Consider the following 20,315-nt stretch of genomic DNA (forward strand, 5'->3'; position numbering starts at 1 on the left):
AGATAATCAACTAGCTTGACAGCCATACGGAAGAGGAATGAGTCAGTACCCTTAATGATAGCAAAATATAAAAAGACTTCAAGATGGTTCCTCAATTCATTCTTAGAAATCTCTTGAGCTATAGGCTTTGCTAACGCTCAGAAAAATCCAGCAGAGTAACCTTCACCATCATCAAACACAGTGCTATATAGAAATGAAGCTTCATGGAAAATTTTAAGTATCTATAGAGTGGCTTGCTAACTGATAACCTAGTTAGTTCGCTCTCATCATGCGGACAAACAGAAGAGAAATTTTACTATCCCCTCTGAGTGATTTGTTTCGCTAACTATCAGCCAAATACTTTCCACTACAGTATGATGAGCTAAAAGGAAAAGAATTCAATGCCCGTTTCGAAAATCCAATCAGTTTAATAGCCATTCCAGAGGTTCACGAATGAACTTTCTGGTGAACAATTTAGCTGTTACACTTTTGTAGTATATCTTTAACTTCGTTCGTTTTATATACAACGATGGAATATTCAAGATAACTAAAGACCAAAGATCTGTAAGGCATCAGGTAATGAATGAAAAGTAAATAGATATATGACAACACTGAGCAATATAATTTCTCTCGATTTAACTGCACCTAGTCCTATAAGGAAAATTAAGGATGAATTGGAAAATCAAAACTAACTATTGAAATTCAAGGCTAAATTGTTGATTTTAATATATTCTGCAGCAAAATAAATGGCTGAATGGATGCTAAATGGTCTGTCACCCTGGACAGAGAGATTGACAGAGAGATCTCATCACCATATACCTGGGCGTAACAATTTAGAATACATTCCATAAATCGATCTCTGGATTTCCATTCAGAACATAGGTTTTGACTCAGAAAAATAAGGTCAGAAGGATCATAAAAATAGTCATGTATCATATACGCTTGGTACGTTAAAAACTACCTTAAGGTTCGTTCTCTGCGCTGACACGTCAACGTAGTTCTCTTTAACAGGCGCCATATGCGTTGTTTGTAAACAAGTAAGTTAAAATATAGTTCTAATAATAGACTAACGGTTGTTATTATTTTGCATTGACGCCACACATTATGAAGATAATACTGCAGGTGTTTCTGGTTTTCCTTGTAAAAAGCCAGTAGGCGTCATGTGTAAACATTTTGACCTCGCATTCCTTAACAAAGCCATGCATGTTTCTATAAGATCTTGACTAATTGAAGTACTTTAGATAACTGAAATGGTCTTGATCACAAATATAATTTCGTATTTGGTTTTCAAAATAATTGTAAGAGAGAAATACAATTAAGACGTACTTTAAATTTGACAAGGCTTGTTACAGTCCTTTACTTTTCTCTGCCATCACGTGATTCCTCAATATATTTATAGATTGATCGAGCGATGGTGCGTTATGGAATTCTAATTAGTCTTTGATAATGTTAACAAATATCTATTAAAAAAAGCCTCATCGATCATTTCGCCACTAATAGAACTTTCTTGTTATCATAGTTGAGATCAAACACGAAATCAAACAATATAAAGATCTTATCCATTACGTTCATAACATTGTTAGAATATTTTGATATCTTAAGATTTTTATTCAGATAAATAGATTGATAATGCCTAAACATAAAATCCGACAGAAAATCAAAACTCAGATCTGGTAAATATACTATCATAATAACCATATTTGACATAAAACCGTCAACAAATTTCTTATATGTGTATTGTGGTTTTTATAAAGGAAAAGTGTTATCATTTTGAAAAAATACACGTTTCTGTCATCTCTGAAGAAAAGGAACAAAGCAGTATGATCCACATTCTACAGTTTATTAGCTAATCTCGCTTATCACAATCTTTGATCGAGCTACGTGCAGAAAATATCATGCTGCATTTAATAATGTACAACCAACATCCTTATCTACTTCGTGTAAAAGTTCAGGTTCAATACAGTTTTCAAAAAAGCACAAAAGTAATAAATGGCAAAAGACAAAAAGGTTATGGAAGGAAACGAACTTATAGAAGGAGTTCAAAACGTCATTGGAAAAGAAGTCCTTATGATGCATTCTACATCCACTCTTTGCTTGCTGATTGAGTGGACGAAATATCCATCTCTTGCACTACCTTTAACTCTGACAGCAATTCTGCTCTACCTACTTGTGGCTTTGACATTTCAAGTCATTACTAACATTTGCGAGCCTAAGTTAAAGTAATTAAACTTAAAAGTGTCAACTATCTACGTTAAATATCCCTGACAGCGGACTGTCCCAGGTCTGATGACCTTGAAAGATGACTGTCCTGCACGCACTGCGCTCGTGCCCATGTTGTGGTTTGAGGCTATTTATACGCTGCATTGAAACCGAACTCTGTAAATAATCGGGGGAGAGCAAGCGGCTGCAATCCTAAATACCTGCAGCTCAGTGTCGGCGCCGACCTGTTTCATGTGAGTTTCGTTTACTACCTGTGTCGTATCTCTTTGTGTTGTAAGAGAGTTTTGACAAGGTGACAAGAACGCATAGAGTTCCTCTAGTTGTGTTTTACACTAACTAGCGCGATAGCTGGTTTAACCCTTTACATCCTATTTGTCCTTTTATACACGTCTTCCTGACTGACTGTAGTCTCAGTTGGGTGGCACACTCACTGTATATTTCCAATAATTGAATTTATCATAATGGTCTCCTAGGGTAATGCAATTTATTTTAGGTTTGGGAAACATTTGTTGAATCATACCTCTTAAAGCAACGTCCATGCAGAGAAAAAAGAAAGCCAAAATGTATTGTCACTCTACAAGGAATTTCAGGAATTAATTTCAGAAATTTGCCAATTTTGTAATCAGGCCGTATTAAATCTGAAGATTAAAATATATTTTTGATTCAGGAAGTTAGAGTTTGTGTGGTTTTCGAAATATAATTTACAAAATTACATACTAGTGTTTTGTGGAAACTCACCATTATTAATAAATAGAAAACGTGTTTCTCTCCACTCGTTTTCCATTAACATAAAGTAAAAAATAATTTCTTTATCTTTACGAGTTTTCTTTGTGCCCGATTATAAGATCGAACTGTCGGGAAGTCAGATACAGTGTGCACATTAATCTACTAATAAAACGTGCTTTTATCAATAAGGACTTGTAATATCGTTAGACGATACTCAAAATGATTCACTATAACATGTAACACTTAATACGACTTAATCACGATCGGTAAACAAATTACAGAAAGCTATAACAAGTCCCATGAAGAAACACATGTGTGCTACGTATACGTGATGTTGTAGTGGCCTATCTCAGACTTAGATATTATTGCTACTTCCGAGATACGGAATGAGTTACAACGAAGGCAACTAAGTGTAAAAGGAACTTCTGGCGAGAACATTTTGTTATTTGTGTATGAGGCGTGTATAAGGCATTTAGTTTGTTCTCACCATGAGCACTGTACCCAGTACTCATTCTAAAAAGTGTGGAAAATAAATTTTGAAGTATCTGTGCAAAATTTAAACAACAAATTCTGACAATGCCATACATTTTGTAATGTCTACGTCAACAAAGAAATAAGGAGTTGAAGTCTCTGTACTCGAGCAGGAATTTCTGTTACCTCCACTGGCATCCAGAAGAAGAGAGTTTGACTTTGTACTCCTGCACAAGCTTATTAATGGAGAAGTAGACTCTTCAGAGCTCCTCCAGGGCATATTCTTCTTGGTGCCTGCAAGAACTAGATATAGAAGTCCTTTTGCGATTGGCCAGCACTCGAACAACTACAGCTACCATGGTTATGTTGCCTGTCTTCACAGATTTGGCAATGGTGTTCCTGAAGATTTGGACTTCTTTTGGAACAATGTAAACCAGCTGAAAATTAAATTTGAGGCATGTTTAGCTATTTGTATGACATTCATATTTCTAATGCCAATATAATAAATATTGTAATGAATTGTTAATTATTTCACTGTTTGTTATTTATTCTTAATTACTTAATACATTACGTTTATGCATTTTGTTTTACTTCGGGTGTGTGCCACCTCTGTAAATATTAAATGGACTTGAGTTTTTTTAGTATTGTTGCAACTTTTTGTTGTATACCATTATAGTATGTTTCTGTTATGCCGGATCATTGCATTCTATTGTTATGCTTATAAAAAAAAAAAAAAAAAAAAAAAAAAATTAAAATGCCTTTATTAAAGGAGCCGAGTTAGGTCTATGAAGCCGTCTCTACCACTCTACAGTAAATTTAAAATATTTGAATACAATTGTGGTAAATTATTAACTTATTCTCTAAATAGAAAAACAAAAATGCTTAACCCATACAAAATTAAATGATCTTAAAGTAAAAATCGATGTATTTAAGTTAATACTGAAAATACAAAATAAAAACTTTATACATTTTATGATAAATACAAGATAACTCAAAATGATCGATAATGAATGATTAATGATTTATTATTATTTGTTGTTGTTCTTCATATATTTAGTCATTATGCAATTCGGAAGTAGGAGGAGAAATCTTCTCTCCCTTATCTCGGGACTACTTAGAATGGCACTTAAAAAGAGCATGCCTATAATGTCTCCTGTTATACTCCAATGAAACGCTTGCTTGTAGATCTTGTACCCGTAAGTTACGGAAATCTATAATGTCAGGGGTTTCAGATGAATCGTTGGTATTTGAGTGCCGGTACGAAAAGTATATGTCGCAAGTTTTTGAAATGTATCAAACTTTAACTATTCAAGCTAACTTCGATCAAAGGAAGACTACAATATATTCCTTAAATTTTGGTTACCAAAATTTACAGTTTTTTACATAGCAGACTGACAGGCTGGGATATGGATTCCCTTGATGAAGCAGCATTTCTGCAACAAGATGAACACAGTTTATAAAATAAAAAGACCGAAAAGTATATTTTTCAAGTAAACTCAGAAAAAGGTTAAAAACTACTACAGATGTTCATTAAATATATGTAACTGGTATATTTATAAAACAGTATACGCGTCAAAAACAAATCTTTGGTGTAAAGTACATGGTTTTTGTGCAATTACGTGAAAGAAAGACAACCAGTGGGGTGGCTTGTAAAATGAAACAGAAACAGAAAATTGCAGAAACACAGTGTCGAAGGTCACGGGGTTGAAGGTCAATGTCGGTGTCTCAAGCATGAAACGGGAGCAGCATTCAAGCTTGAGTTATCTGATGTTAAACTACAACTATATACTACAATTCTTCAGGCCGTCTCTCTTGTTCTAAATTTGCACGGGAAACTTCTACCTAAACAAATTAAGCACTTCTGAGGGAATGTATGAAAAAAATATACATTAATACAAGGAATTTTTAACTACTTAAATAAATCATATAAATACGATGAAGCAGTTTCACTTTTCTTATTAAAATGAACGCCAATGTTTAGGGAAAATAAACACGCTTCTTAAGCTCGTTAGATTTAAATGTAGAGTTTATTTTATATGACTGGACACGAGATAGAGACCAATATTCAAAAATTTGAACTGTTCACCACTCATTCATTGATGATAAACTCATTATTTCATTTTCAATTACCAAGATACTAATAAGAGGGTTTTTGAATTTTCGTCTTGTATATAACATGTTATAAATTTGTAGGCGTATGGATAAAATTAAAATAGCTTGCAGATACTGGATCACGTATTAAATAACTTTTGGATGATTCTTGTTTCATTTTCTTAACTGTTTTTTTCTCTCTGAGATTTGAGACAAAATATCAGTGCCAAATCGTCTGGTTCATCTCAACCAACTGATATTTACCTATTTGTATGACTTTGGTAGTTGTTAGGCATCTCTAAAAGATCTTTCAGTCAGCACTTTCAGGAGATGAACGGAATAAAAGCATCGATTTTCTCATCATCATTGGTTGTTCTGAGATTGTCATTGTTATCTATCTGTTAACTATCTCGATGGAAATAGCATCAGCTTCAAATTCCACCATAAGTGGAATTGAAATTCATGCGTGATATTGATCGTCATTAATAATATTTTGTAAGTTAGGAATCAAAATGAATTTTGGATGTACGCATTAGGTAAACTATGGTATATAAACTTTATCTTGAGGACCATGCTCCGTAAGATGATATTGAGCTCGATAAAGTCAATTGCTAATCTCCTAATGCCAATCTCCTCTTAGTTGCGGTATGGAATTGGAGCCTTCTGGAAAATTAAGGATCGAATGAAGCAATCAGCATAGTGTCAGGGATCTTCAATTCTGACAATCTCATATTCTGGCCTATATAAATAATAAGAAGGTGCGGTTAGTATTTTCACCAGATCTATGTTTCTGATGTAAGCTGACGTCATTAGGCTCAGAACCTTCCACCGACTGATTCTCCTCTAAATGATCAGATTTTTATTTTTGTCTGATCTCTCTCATGTTCCCTATCACTAGTAGTAAGGTTGAGTGTCAGAAATGATACATTTGACCATAATATTGGGCCCTGATTTCTTCAGATAGGTAAAGAAATACAGGTATAAGAGTGTGAGTAGGTAAATGAGCACGAGATCATTATCGATTGCAAAAGGTAATTGTATCGTTTTAAAAGGCATATAAAGGTGTTCCATATCTTAACCATCCATCTATTGAGATTTCTCATTGAAAGGCATTTAATACACCCAAAAAACAGACTTAGTGCCCGAGAAAGTTTGTTTAGATAGCGACCTACGACCTGGTAATGACAGTCAATTGTTTTCAAAGTAGTTCGTTACATTCAATGTATTTTGAAAGATTGCTGAGTAAATAGTGTCAATAAGACAACAATTATTTATTAGGATTTTTATCTTTGTTGTTCCTGTTGCAGGTATAAATACCATACATAAAAAATACAATTTCAGTAGTTAAAGTAATTAAAGCAACGTTTCTTATAATTTTGTAACATTGAGCGTAATACATTTAACTGGAATTTTTAATATCGTTCTGAAGAGCTAATAACCAACGTGCCACTCTTAAACATTTTCATGGATTCTTTCAAATGTTAGAGGTAGTTTTACTTTTAAAGACGTAATAGTAGTAATAAAATAGTACTATAACACCCGTAAAGACCTTAGTTTAAGTAGTACAATGCTTCAAAACAAACTTAAAAATTCAAAAATAATTATATATGGTAACGTAGATCCACGACTGTATTTTTTTTAGATTATACAGTAGGAGAATTGAACTTATAATATTTTTTACACACAGGTTAAAAACGACTGTTCTACACATACAAGAGTTTCAAATACCTTTAACTGTCATTAGCAATGACTTCAGTAACGTTCTACTTCATTAAAATTTTAGTATTGTTTTTTGAACATAGTTTAGTCGAACTGTATAGTACACTTGCCTGTATAGTACATAAAATAACATAAAAAATATTAAACCTTTAATTAAATCTCTGCGTGAACAGTAAACTCAAACTAATTAATTGTCTTTCTTTTGATATGGTTATCAAATGCATTGTTAGATTTATGAACTCGTGATCGCTGCTTGCATAATATTATGAGTTCCTTAATACTGAGAAATATTATGTAACCATTTTTATTTACATTTTTTAACAATCTTTACAGACACATCTTTTGCAATGTAAAGAAATCTCTCCCTAGAGCTAAGAGCTTGGACATTGTGGAGATTTGCTGATAATCCAAATGGCAATCACGTGACATCGAATTTCCTGAATATGCTATGCCAGAGGCTTCGCTTACGCTCAATGAGTCCAGTAATTTATACAGCCCCCTTGTGTTTAGTGGTCCAGCTGGAGGAAGGGATGCTGGAATGGCGCATAACCTTGAACCTTTGTCAAGGGCACTGAAGGGTTGGGATGGAATGCAGATGGGCAGCCAATTAAGGGTTGATGGACAAGGGACCAGCTTTATGGCCCTCAGCCCAGGACTCTCCAGGACTCCAGGATACAATTCGCTTTTCTGATCACCTTTCTACACCAGTTTACTAGTTAACCTATCGAAAAGTCCTAAAGAATACACGAATTCAATGGCTGGAGATTTTGAAATTCATTAAACGAAGACGCCAGAGATATGTATGGTATTTAAGTATCTATTAAGGAAACGATCACAATACATACCCCTGGATTCCGTGATGTTTTGTAAGTTGGCAACTTTATTAAGTAACTTTGTAGTAGTCCTTTCCAAAGAAACCGTAAGAGGTTCATAAGTAAAAAGTGAAAGTGAATACAGACCAAATTAACCCTGATGTAGAGCAAATGTCATTAAAAGAATATGAAATTATACAATTAAACAAGTACTTTAATTTTAAAAATTATGAAATATTTAATGAACATTTTTCAGAATGAATCTTACGGGTTTTACCGAAAAATATAAAATTCCCGAAAACTATAATTTTGTTTGAGAAGTAATTTTCTTTATCAGAGCAACCGAAAAAAATATGACATAGTAAGAATACAAATTATATAATGATAATTCTAATTAGGAACCTTAATAAATGTACATCTAACAAAAATATAGTAAATAATAGAACTTGAGTATAAATGTAAATATTGAATACAAAAATAATAAATACCACTATAATAAATCATAAAATGAAACAATAACAGAAATGCACATAATATAAATATAACAGTAGTTACATATGACAGTAAGAAAATAAGTAGACAAAGTAATAACAGTAAATAAATATAATTATAAAAACCAATATATAATATACAATGGTATGCATATAACGATGATACAGAGGTGGGAAATGATAGGGGTATGATTTTTAAGAGAAAGTTAAATTCAATAACATTGTATTTTTAGAACTTAATACGAAGTTATAAAAAAGTTTTAGGTATTTTAATATACCTAAAATAAAAATAACTATGATTTACATAGAACTATTAGGTAATAATATCTACTTTATATAATGTATACTAAAATATTAACTGCAATAACATTTTTCGTATCTAAGCCTACGTTACAGGTTAACAAACAATAAGAAAAAGTCAATGATTAAAAGGATTAAGGCCTGGGAGGATTGTTTCAAGGATTGAGAGTTGATTTTCAATGAGCCAATGACAGCAAAGAAAATATAACTAGTTTCAAACCCCTTTTTGAACTGTAGTTTCATACTGAAACTTGCCACTTGACTATTAACTAATATCACTTTCTAGGAATATGTCGACCTTGGATAATCGTTAAAAAACTACGTAGAACACCCACACTCATTCTAAAGATCATCATTCTCTTAATTAAATAAGAAGCATTTTAAAATATTTAAATAATTTAGGTGTGTTATTTAATCATTGGCAATACTGTTTGCCAACAAAAGTATTACTCTTTAGTGTTTAAAATATAACATAGGCCGCCGTTTTGTTCTAGATTGTGAGACTTTTGGTTAGTAGCATTTGTATTCTTTCACAAAGACCTATTAATATTAAAAATAATTAAACTTACCCCCTTAATTCCCCGTTTATAGTTATGGGTTGAAGTTCACATATATACCAAACCACACAACTTTTACAATTAAAACAGCCCCCCACATGGATACTCTTGAAAGGTTTTTATTCAAAAGTCAATTCCTTTCGGGAATCCTGGTATTTATGCTAAAGCTGTGTACATTCAGTAGTAGATTTGATCCTAAGAGAACAACACAACATGATGGGCAGCGAGCACACTGTACAGATATCTGCTATCTGCAGACATTCGCTCAGCAATTCTCTGACGCCGAGTACAATCTTTGTTGACTTATCTGCACAAGCTGTGTGGTCTGTAACAGGCTATGACTATTCAGCGTAGCCTACATACTTTGATGCTGCCGCCAGTTTCAAGTGTGCTCATCAGGAGTTCTGGTCACCTCATTCTCTTGCATGAGGAAATCATGAGATCTGTAAGTACACAGATTTTTTACTTCCATAAGACAGGATAAGGTATTGTGAATTTGCAGACGATAGGCTTTTATATTTTAGTGGACACAATTTTACCATTGGGATAGAAGGAGATAGATTTTCCGGATTACTCCTAATCATGTCTTTGACTGGCAATAAAAGGTCGTCGGTGAAATTGCTGAGTTCCCAAATAAGGCATAAGGATATGGATATGGACTATGGAGTAGTTGAATCTCCGGAAAAGCCAAAATACCTGGGAATTTCATTTTGTTTTCATGTTGTTTCCTTTTCAGACCATTTATTTGAGGAGGTATTTACAAAAAAACCATTTATAGGTATTACGTTGTTACGAACCTACATGCATATGTAACTCTTTAACATTTTCCTTTAACTTGCCTCTAACTGTTATTGCTCGATTTCAATTCTGTTTCCAATTTGTTTACGTAATATATCATGTGATGCGGTAGATACTGAGGCGATTTTAGATGGTTCTCTTATTTTTAGATCGATAAGCTAAAATGTTTTTATTGAGTTTTTCCTTACTTATTGATGTTTGTTTTAATAATTTAAAAAGGACGGAATGGTCCAGCCACAAGTTTGTAGATATTGTACAACTGCAAGAGTTCAGGATAGCTTGTCCCAGATAGAGAGCATTCAATACCTACTGTAGACCGAAAGAATTGAAAGAATTACGTAAAAGACGGCTTCTAGAAGTTAGGTCCATATTGTGTTCTGGAGATTAGAATCCTGAGTTCAAACTTTTCACGGTGCATATGTTAGGTCCTGGAGGCTTCATAACTCCAAGTATCTTGTAAACTTTGATAAAAGTCTGCGTTAATTTTTATTCGCAAGGTCCAAAAAAATGAAACAGTACCTTTGAGGTCATTTAGAAGTCCATCCTCTAACAAGATGATTTCTCGGCTTGTGCTGTTTATTGAATTATTCACTAACGCGAATGGACGAAAGAAACATTTATATTTATTAAATATATAATATTCATTATGGAATCAAAGTTGACTTCTCAGTCACTTAAAATATAATTTTGTGTAATTGCTTCTGCCATTTTTGTGTCTGAAAGACTAAGAAATTCGTATATTTTGTTGTGTATACGAACGGTAAATTTTTATCACCCACACACTAACAATCTGCATGGTTTTTGCACGGAATCGCTCGTATATCACTGCAATTATATACACTTTTCTCCCAAATTACTGTACACATTTTGACGAAGCTGTTTCTCAGATGTTGGACCGAAACGCACCTGGTCGTACCCGTGTACGGGCCCGCCTCCGGCCTTCAGACCATTACCACGGCAATCAAGCGGTCGAGGCAACAAATTAGGTTTACGTCAAGATGGGGAAGTTTTTTGCCGGCAGTCATTTAGTTGATGTGCACACCCCTGGCCCAGAGCGAGTCAGGCGGTTGCAACCCTTGACTCGCAGAGTTGAATCTTTCCGTAGCCAGTGTTTCACCCCGGGGAGAGATTTGTTGTTTAATCACGTCAACGATCAAACGACCATTTTTGCCTATTTAAATCCTCCAGATTTTTCCAATGGACTTTTCACTCATAATTTTCAACCTAAATGCTGTATTGCAAATATACGTATTATGAAATATAAAATAATGAGTTTTTTATTTAATTAGGTGAGGGACTACAAACTAGGCCATTTCATAGCATTTTATAAATGATAATATATAGAGGGAGATAGGTACTAAAATGTTCAGGCCTAATAGAAATAATATAAAAAGCTATTTATATATAAGACGTTCTGTTCCACCATGTCCACGCTGCTAAAGTTTTCTGGAATCTATTGGTTGAAAATGGAAACAAACTTTATTTAAAGAAACTTTTGCCCATGTAATATATGCGTTATTTTTAATCATTTAATAGTACACAAAGAAGGTTAAGTATCATTCAAAATCATACAAAAAACATAATATTTTAGGAAAAGTTAAAATAAAAAATTACAAATAAAATTTATCTGGAGTTATTTGGAAAAACCCCTTATATTTCAATATGACTAAAAACAATATCATTATCAGCTAGCAAAACAACATCAGCTATATGTCAATAGAGTTGTAGTCAAAATGAAATAAATTACATCTTTTAAAAGAGAAAATTCAATTAGACGGGCTTTATGTTATGTATATTATGTACTTGTACTCCAAGGAAATGTAAGAAAGAGTACAGCAGCGGGTTGGTTTTGTACTATTCTGATTGGTTGTCATTGGTAGTACGATTTTATCAAGAGGGGCATCGTAGAATGAGGCTGAAGGATGAGCGAGCGGACGCCATATCGGGCACAAGGGATTTCTTTTACCAGTTGGTCCTGTTGTAGACGAGAAAATTTGGTGGTGAACAATGTGAAGGTGGAATTTTAGGGGTTTAGGATCCTTTAATCATCTGCTTCTTCTGGATATTTGTCTTGCTTGATTCAGTCGTTTTCTTTTACCTGCTGCAGAATTCAAAGAACGGGTGTCAGAAGTGACGAAACCGTTTTAATACTGTGGCTGGCCAAGCTTATCAATGGAGAATAGCATATCCGGATCAGACGATTTCAAAGATTGCATTCAGGAACGTGAATGTGCCAAGAAATTGGCAAGAGAGGAACTATATTTGCTAAGTATGAATGCATTTCATTTCCTTATTAGCATCTTGAGAGATTTTCAAGCCGTACTCTTGGTGTGATCCAGAATGACCAACGTACTCGCTGAGGCTGCCACCAAGGACCTGGCTGCGGCAGTTAGTGTGGTAGATATCACCCATGAAGATGCAGAAATCCTCTCCTATAGATTTGGGAACATATTTTAATCAGATTTCGTACACTCGCCATATTCATTGACTCCACTCTAACTGAATAGAGTCATATATAAGGATAATGTATGACCGTTCGTCTTTTGCCAAAAATAAGATATATTTAAGTTGCCAGTCAGGATTTTGTATCAATTATGTAGAGATATTTTTATAATGGCTGAAAGTGCATCATATGAGGATACGGTATTTATCCATCCGTCTAGTATATAGTATGAAGAGCTGTGGAAGGAGTGCTGGCCCACTAGACGGTGCCCACTGATATTTATAAGCTTAGGTCTTATTTATATTTAAAAAAATTTATAGGTACAGAAATTATTAAATACAATTTAATAAAAAATTCCTAATTGTATGTTCATTAATATTAATAATGTATTTTCTGTAGATTAGGACCTGTAAATTAAAAGATTCCCGTAATATCTTGAAAGCAAGATAGAAACATTATTTCTATATTAAAAAGAATCTATAAAAATTCTATCACCTTATTCTCTAAAATATCCTTTTCCAAAAATTAGCTATGGTAACTTTTATTTTCATTAGCATTAGGAGTCAACCAATTTCTAAATACTTAAGTGGTACAGACCATTTTACATATAAAAATAAAACCATATTATAGATACAGACAGATACAAGGAATTTTACTTGTAGGGTAATATATCTGTTAGAATGTAATTTTTGTTTTAAAATCATATTTAAAGCAGCAGATGTAAACATTCAATTAAACAACAGTCGTAACACTAATCTTGCAGAGGTTAAAACTTTACTGAGACAAAATGAATCATTATTATAATATGACATGAGTTTTAGGTAATAGTATAAATCAAATAAGTTGTGTTATTTATTCGTCTATTTCAAATCACAAAATCCTCGTCAATTTTGGCCGCTAACTGTACCATTTTTATTTACACAATAGATCTACAATAGGTACCACCAGAGAGTGCAGTTGAGGGAGGAGCCTATTTGGCGTGTGACCTTGGAACAGCCAGTGAGGACTGAGCTGACTAACTACTTTAAATTGAGGTTTGTACAGTACAACACTGTGATAACAGCCAGAGTCGGCGGCAGCGCGCCACGCGAGGCGACACTTGAAGTGTTGTGCTAACTGCACTCTTTCATGGCTCCTACTATAGGTCTAAATCTACCATATAATAAAAATCTCAATGTAAAATCATTGCAACGCAATTGGTTTCCAATTACGAATCATATTTAATTACAAATACGAGTAATAATAAAAAGACTGGCCTCGCTTAGAAAGTACGTCTGACATTATATTTGACCACTCAACAAATAAAAAGTACATACAGCTCAAGATAAGTATGGCATTTGAACTGTCCAACTTTTTTATTTCACTGGCCTTCATGTTGTTTTATCGATTAATTCTTATTTGGTACAAAGTGTATCTAAAAGAATAATATAAACATATTTCGTAGTAGAAAAGGAAACTAAGAATTATACGGAAAATATTGTCATGCCTGGCCGAAAATTCCGTCTGAAAGATTTTTGTGCGACATTCAAAAAGTTTTCTGTATGCGATTCATTAAGAATTTCGAACTGACAGTGGGATACTCCAAATATTTCGCCTTTAATGTTTAATGCCCATAAATGCAGTTTTTCTAAACGTTTTCGAAACTTCACCAGACAACTTTCCGATTGAAGTAAATAAAATATTGTAAGCTAAAGGTATTAATGTAGATTTGGGGAAAAACATGATATACTCATTTACAGTATGGACTGAAACAGTTTGCCTCTATAACCCTGAAAAGTTAGAAATAAAGAATTTAAGAAAGCTAATAAATTACAAGAACTGGCCGTCCGGAAGGGAAAACCTTCAGTGAACTACGGGATTCCTTTTCTTAATGGCAGATGGATAGAAGTATACTGAAAGACATGCATATAGAAACATATACAGGAACCTCATTCTCATTTAGATGTCGTTATAATCTTTGTATGGGTTCTTCATAGTTATATTGACAAAAACCTTTTAACGGATAAAACTAATTTGATCAGTTACGGCATACCCTTTAGGAATCTAGAAAAAACGGAATTAAAAGGCATTATGCAAAAATAATACATTAATATTCATTAATATATGATTTAAAATTGGGCCCCAAATTCAAAAGCTTCAAAACCGAACGCATAAATAAGTGTTATAGGGACTGCGATCTCCGAGAGGGGTGGAAATCCAAACACGGAGTGTGTGAACAGAGGATCTGGAGCCCGTCCGCGTCCAAACACACACGCACACAATCGTTTAATGAGTTTGCCAATTTAAAGCCATTTTTTGCTCAAGGCGAACGGTAGTCCCATCTCTCCCCTCCGAGGCAGTTATCATCATCCCTCCATCAATCTCCGACCGGGCCTCTCAAAAAACCAACCCTTTATACAACTACAACAGGAAGCGATATACTTCTACCTGCTCCTCTCTCCTCCCTTTTACTCAGATAGGGATGTTGAACTTCGTGGTGTCATCGCAGCCACTGCCGCGAAAATTCAACCACCCTTTGCAAAATTAGGAAAATTACATTTAGGTGAGTTTGAAATCATTTTCTGTGAGTTGCATTCATCCAAGTTCATCTTTATTTTACGGGATATTTTTTATCTTTCCGAAGAAGAATGTTTATACACGTTTCTCTGAAAATAGGTCATCATTTTCACTATACTATATCACTCCTTAGATCCTTTTATGTAAGAGTTCGATTTTCCCTTGTATTCAATTTTCATATGAAAAACTTTATGTCTAGGTACAGATAACTGTTGATTAATTTGAACTCTGTACTAACAAATTTCTTGAAGAATCTTAGAATAATACTTATGGGGAGTCGATCCTACTTACGCCCCTATAGCTGTTGGAACCATTTGTGAAACATTCAATATTACTCATTCCCTAAGATTGTTTTGGTTTTATTATGTGATATAGTTTCTCCAGGAAAGCACTTGAAGCACAGGTATACGTGAATTATGCGTAATTAATTTAATTGATCACCCTTTATGTTAGGCACACATAGAGAGTTGATACACATAAGATTTATAGGAACTTTTATAACAGAATGGTTCAAGATATCATGTTCAAAGGAAATTGTTCTATATTTGATTCAACAAAGCTTAATTCGTGCTGTTTTTTATTTATTCCATTGCGATCCTTAAAAGGAAATTTAACACCAAATACCATAGACTAATTTTGATTTATTTTATCACGATTCTTTAATCAACAATTAAAAACCAAATGCCACAGTTGAGTTTAAGGAACATTGCACATTTTAAAACATTAGGTTTCATTTAGGTTTTTAATATCTCTCTCTTCTGAGTAATGGAAGTTTGTTCTAGGCCAAAAATAAATTTTAGATATGAAATCTATACAACGAAAGAGTTGTAATTAAGAAGTTTCTGATGTAATTTGTATTTTGTACTTTGTAATTTTAGGATATCTTAAGCTTGTTTCTCTTAGTTAATACTAAACGTACATGTAGAGCGACAATACACAATTAGCAGAAGCTTCAATTGGTTACTTAGTATAGATTGAGATACAATTTATATTAATTTAGGTTACATTTTTTGGGTTTGATTTATTTATAAAACTACCCTTCTAAGTTATCACAAATGGACACACGTAGTTTATAAATATCTAACGTAAACTTTTATTTTGAAAATCGTAAAAATAAAGGTTAAATAATCTGTTAATTTGCTATTTCAGTAGAATTTATACATTTCAATGTTAACGATTATAACAAATACAGAGCTTAAGCTTTTCATAAGGTATGGTAGGAAAGCATGATGTTTTGATTATTCATTTATTTTCTAGCATGGGACACAAACAAATTCGTAATGCAGTAAATGTTTAGCATTTAAAACATTTATATTTCGTTTCATTGCTGTGTTGTTAATGAGAAACTTCCTTTAATGAAAACATCACTAGTATCACAGACAAAAACGTATCCATTGTCTGTGCTAGTATTCACTAAAAATCGTGTGTGAAAACTAGTCAAAAAATCACTTTTTTAATTAATCTTGTAAACACTGACCGGAATTGGAACCATACTAGAAGTACCAAAGAATTGATTACCTGCGAATTTAACAATGGATGGGAATAGTACATGATTATTCTTAACTAGATTTATTTACCTTATTTGTATAATTAGAATTCTAGAAAATGGCCTTAGTTTCAAATCTAAAGTTTGAACTATTTTTACTGCTTGAAAATAAATAAACATTATATTGCCGCTGTCGATTTACAATTACGATTTACTTATCTATTTATAGGTTTTATTAGTTATGTCGTCTTTTACACCGTAATACCACCCTTATACTAATATACATTATAAGATGTAATGACTAATCTACTTGTAGTTTACCTGGCAGGATTATTTAGGGAGTGATAAGTGTATTAATCGATGTGGTGAGAGTTGTGGAGGGGGGCCGGCCGACTCGCGGCTCTGCTGCCAGTTACATCGCGGTCGGCCGCTCCTCCACACTACTACCTCCGCTCTCTGTCTGCACAGATCCACGTGGGACGCGGCATGAAGTGACACCATGCGTTGGGCCGGCGCCGCTCTCATTCTGCTAGGCGTCGCGACGCTTCTGTCGACCGGTGGCGTAGCGGGCTCCAACAGCACCAGGAGGAGGATATCCCGACCGTGGACCCAGGAGCAGTTGGCGCTCGCCGGGGCGGTCGAGGGAGTCGAGTACGAAGAAGACGTCGAGTCCACCACTCCCGCGGTCTCCGTGTGCTCGGCCTGTAGACGCCGGGAGGAGATCAAGAACTACAGCATCGAGACCATCAAGGAGCTGATCCTGTCCAAACTGGGGATCGACCGGCCTCCCAACACCACGGGGCGGGTCCTGCCCAAGGTGCCGCTCAAGACGTGGGAGGAGTACCGCAAGACGGGTCACGACGTGCACGGCATGCAGGCGGATGAGCCGGTCCTGCTCTCCACCGAAGACGAAGATGACGACGACTACCATGCCAAGACCGAGAAGGTGATCGCGTTCGCTCAGCGGTCCAATCACTCACGTAAGTAGCGGTCTGACCCTTCTTGGAACTGTGTGACCGGTCTGGTCACTTAGTTATAGTTATTGTTTACCTGGACAAATACAATGCCGATGCACTGAGCAGTACTGCTGCGGCTAGCTGCAAACCTTGCCTACTGCCTGGAGAGTGCGGTTACACTTGTTTATAATCGAGTCACTACCGCTTCAATCTAATTAGGTCTTATTACATCAAAAAATTTATCACTTTTAATCATTTAACTGTCAATTTTGAATATTTGTATCAACGTATGTCACCAATGCAGAAATTCGTGAAACAATACTGCCATGTCTTTGAGGAAAATGCTTTTGGACTTAGTTTCTTTTATTACAGATAGAGGACTATTAATACAATTATAAAACCGTTATTTTTTATATAACTAAAAATTTAACAGTATTACTTAACAAATATACTACAACTAATTACACAAGCAGCTGGCTAGAGACCGCTTGAAGCAAGCTTTTAATGTTCATATTACAGTTGATGCTTTTTTTCATATAACAAATCATCTTATAATCTCATGTGTAGAATGGTGTTTACAACCATACAATCAGATTTTCTATTTGTATATATTAAATATCAATAAATACAATTATAGACGTGAATATATATAAAAATAAATATTTGCACCATAGTAGAAAGAAAAAGCTTGATATAAATGCAATTAGATTTTTCTTAGTATTATTACTTATATAATTTATCAAAGACCGAGGATGAATGAATGATAGTAACTTTCACTTTTGTAACTATGGTTCACTTTTATTACTTCTGTGTGCTGATAAGAATCTACTTTTGTACAATAAGTATTCCATTCATTACTTTTTTACATAACGATTATGATGTATTATTTTGAATTGGCTCGAATGTTTTCATGTAACCATCTGCTGCTATAATCCTTTCTATTGAAAACACCAATAGTCCAGAAGCGGAGAGCTAATTTGCAATGTACAAGCACACAACATAGATTTCTACTTGTCTAAATAGATAGAAATTTTTTTACTAAGAAAAGACCGATCTCAGTTGTTCTAGTTTTGGTGGACATCGAACAGAGAGGGTACCATAAGGGTTAAAGGTATTGATTGAATCATATAATTTTTTCACATAATATTTTCTTAACTTTAAACCAAGATTAAATACATGTTAAATATCGATCAGCTAACCATATAGAGTTCCTTAAAAAGGTGACTTCCATTATTTTAATCTATTTATCAGATAGCGAGACTACGATTATTAATGTGTCAAACATCAGTTTTAAGTTTGTTAAGCTAAGAGAAATAATATGTGGGAAGAATTATCGTTTATATTTTTAATCCTTTTTATCCTTTAACATTTGATCTCCACAGAAATCAGTACAGCAGTTTTTTACTAATAAAAATTCCCTTATCAATTTCAAGAATAACCAGGATTTGTGCTTATACAATGCAAATTGGCTACCGCATTGTATAACCACAAATTCTGGTTATTCTTGAAATTGATAAGTGAATTCTTGGTGCAAAACAGCCGTGCAGATTTCTGTAGAGATCAAATGTTAGATTATCAAAAGAATTACTACCCTAGACTATATGTACAGCCTTTGCCTAGCCAACACCAATACAAAAAATTCTTGATTTTTTCCGCCAATCGGTTGTTTAGTTTTCTGAATAACGTGTAATACTTTATCAAGGAATGCTTGAAAAATAACATGAATCAAAATATTTTACTGACGACATTTGACATAGAAATAAATTAATTATCGTTATAAAAGCATAAAAAGTAACTTTAAAGTTTTAAAATTTTGCGTCCTTGAAATATAATTATCAGCACATACTTATAGTAAGTAAGTATAAGTTTAATTATGTAACAATTACATAGAGTTTTAAAGCTATATGGTAGTTGCAGTATACCAGGCAACGATAGCTTTTAAATAACATGTATGATTGCACAATATTAAAACAAATATACACTTTGTATGTTACAAACATATCACATAGGTTACAAAACATATAAATTTCCATAAATAATTAATTTTACATTTATGTCCCTCATACGCAATTGGTGGGAGTTTAAGTATAATGCTTTATCTTTTACACTAGGTTAATTAGGCATTCTTACCTCCACATATGTAAAATTTGTTTTTTTCCGAAATATGTAACTTAAAAAACATCTCACGGTTGTTTTTGAATTTGACGATTTAGATAAGAATATTCTATTGATAGTCAGTTTAATCCAAAACGGGCATTACCAATTAATTTAAACCTTTACACTAGATTTAAATTATATGTATGAGTAAAACTGGACCAATAAAATTACCGCTACTCTTTATCCACTTATCTGTTTTACGAAATATTTATATAAATTGATTCCATAAGGAATCCGTTTAACTCAATACATGCCTTATGTAATGATATTATCAATTTAAATAATAATATAATGAAATGATTTGATTTTCGTGGCAATGTTACATCATTTAAATACAGAGTCGAAATTTGAAGTTAAAGATCCCCACGGTCAAAATGGTTTTTTATGCTATAATAAATTAAGCTATACAAATACAAACTGTTGCATGAAATGATATACTCGTATATTGCATGAAGCTAAACAAATGATATTTAATGAAACCAGAAATAGTATGAAATGATTCATAGAATAGCGATATTGAGATTATATAACGTAATTGAAAAGGGAATAGTAA

General features: G+C 33.7%; 1 protein-coding gene across 3 annotated transcripts in view; it reads left to right on the forward strand.

Annotated features, from left to right (window-relative positions):
- LOC124362013 (growth/differentiation factor 8) overlaps positions 1 to 20,315 on the forward strand; it is an 81,908-nt gene that overhangs the window by 11,279 nt on the left and 50,314 nt on the right. Inside the window, exons 1-2 of one of the 3 annotated variants that reach the window (XM_046816153.1) lie at positions 9,697 to 9,811; positions 17,118 to 17,629. In XM_046816153.1, the coding sequence (XP_046672109.1) occupies positions 17,149 to 17,629 (481 nt within the window). In that variant the 5' untranslated portion in view covers positions 9,697 to 9,811; positions 17,118 to 17,148. Of the gene's footprint in view, positions 1 to 9,696; positions 9,812 to 17,070; positions 17,630 to 20,315 lie in introns of those variants that run through there. The other 2 variants (XM_046816150.1, XM_046816152.1) reach the window with 2 other exon arrangements.

This window comes from Homalodisca vitripennis, chromosome 5 (genome assembly GCF_021130785.1).
Source record: "Homalodisca vitripennis isolate AUS2020 chromosome 5, UT_GWSS_2.1, whole genome shotgun sequence".
In the NCBI taxonomy this organism is placed as follows: domain Eukaryota; kingdom Metazoa; phylum Arthropoda; class Insecta; order Hemiptera; family Cicadellidae; genus Homalodisca; species Homalodisca vitripennis.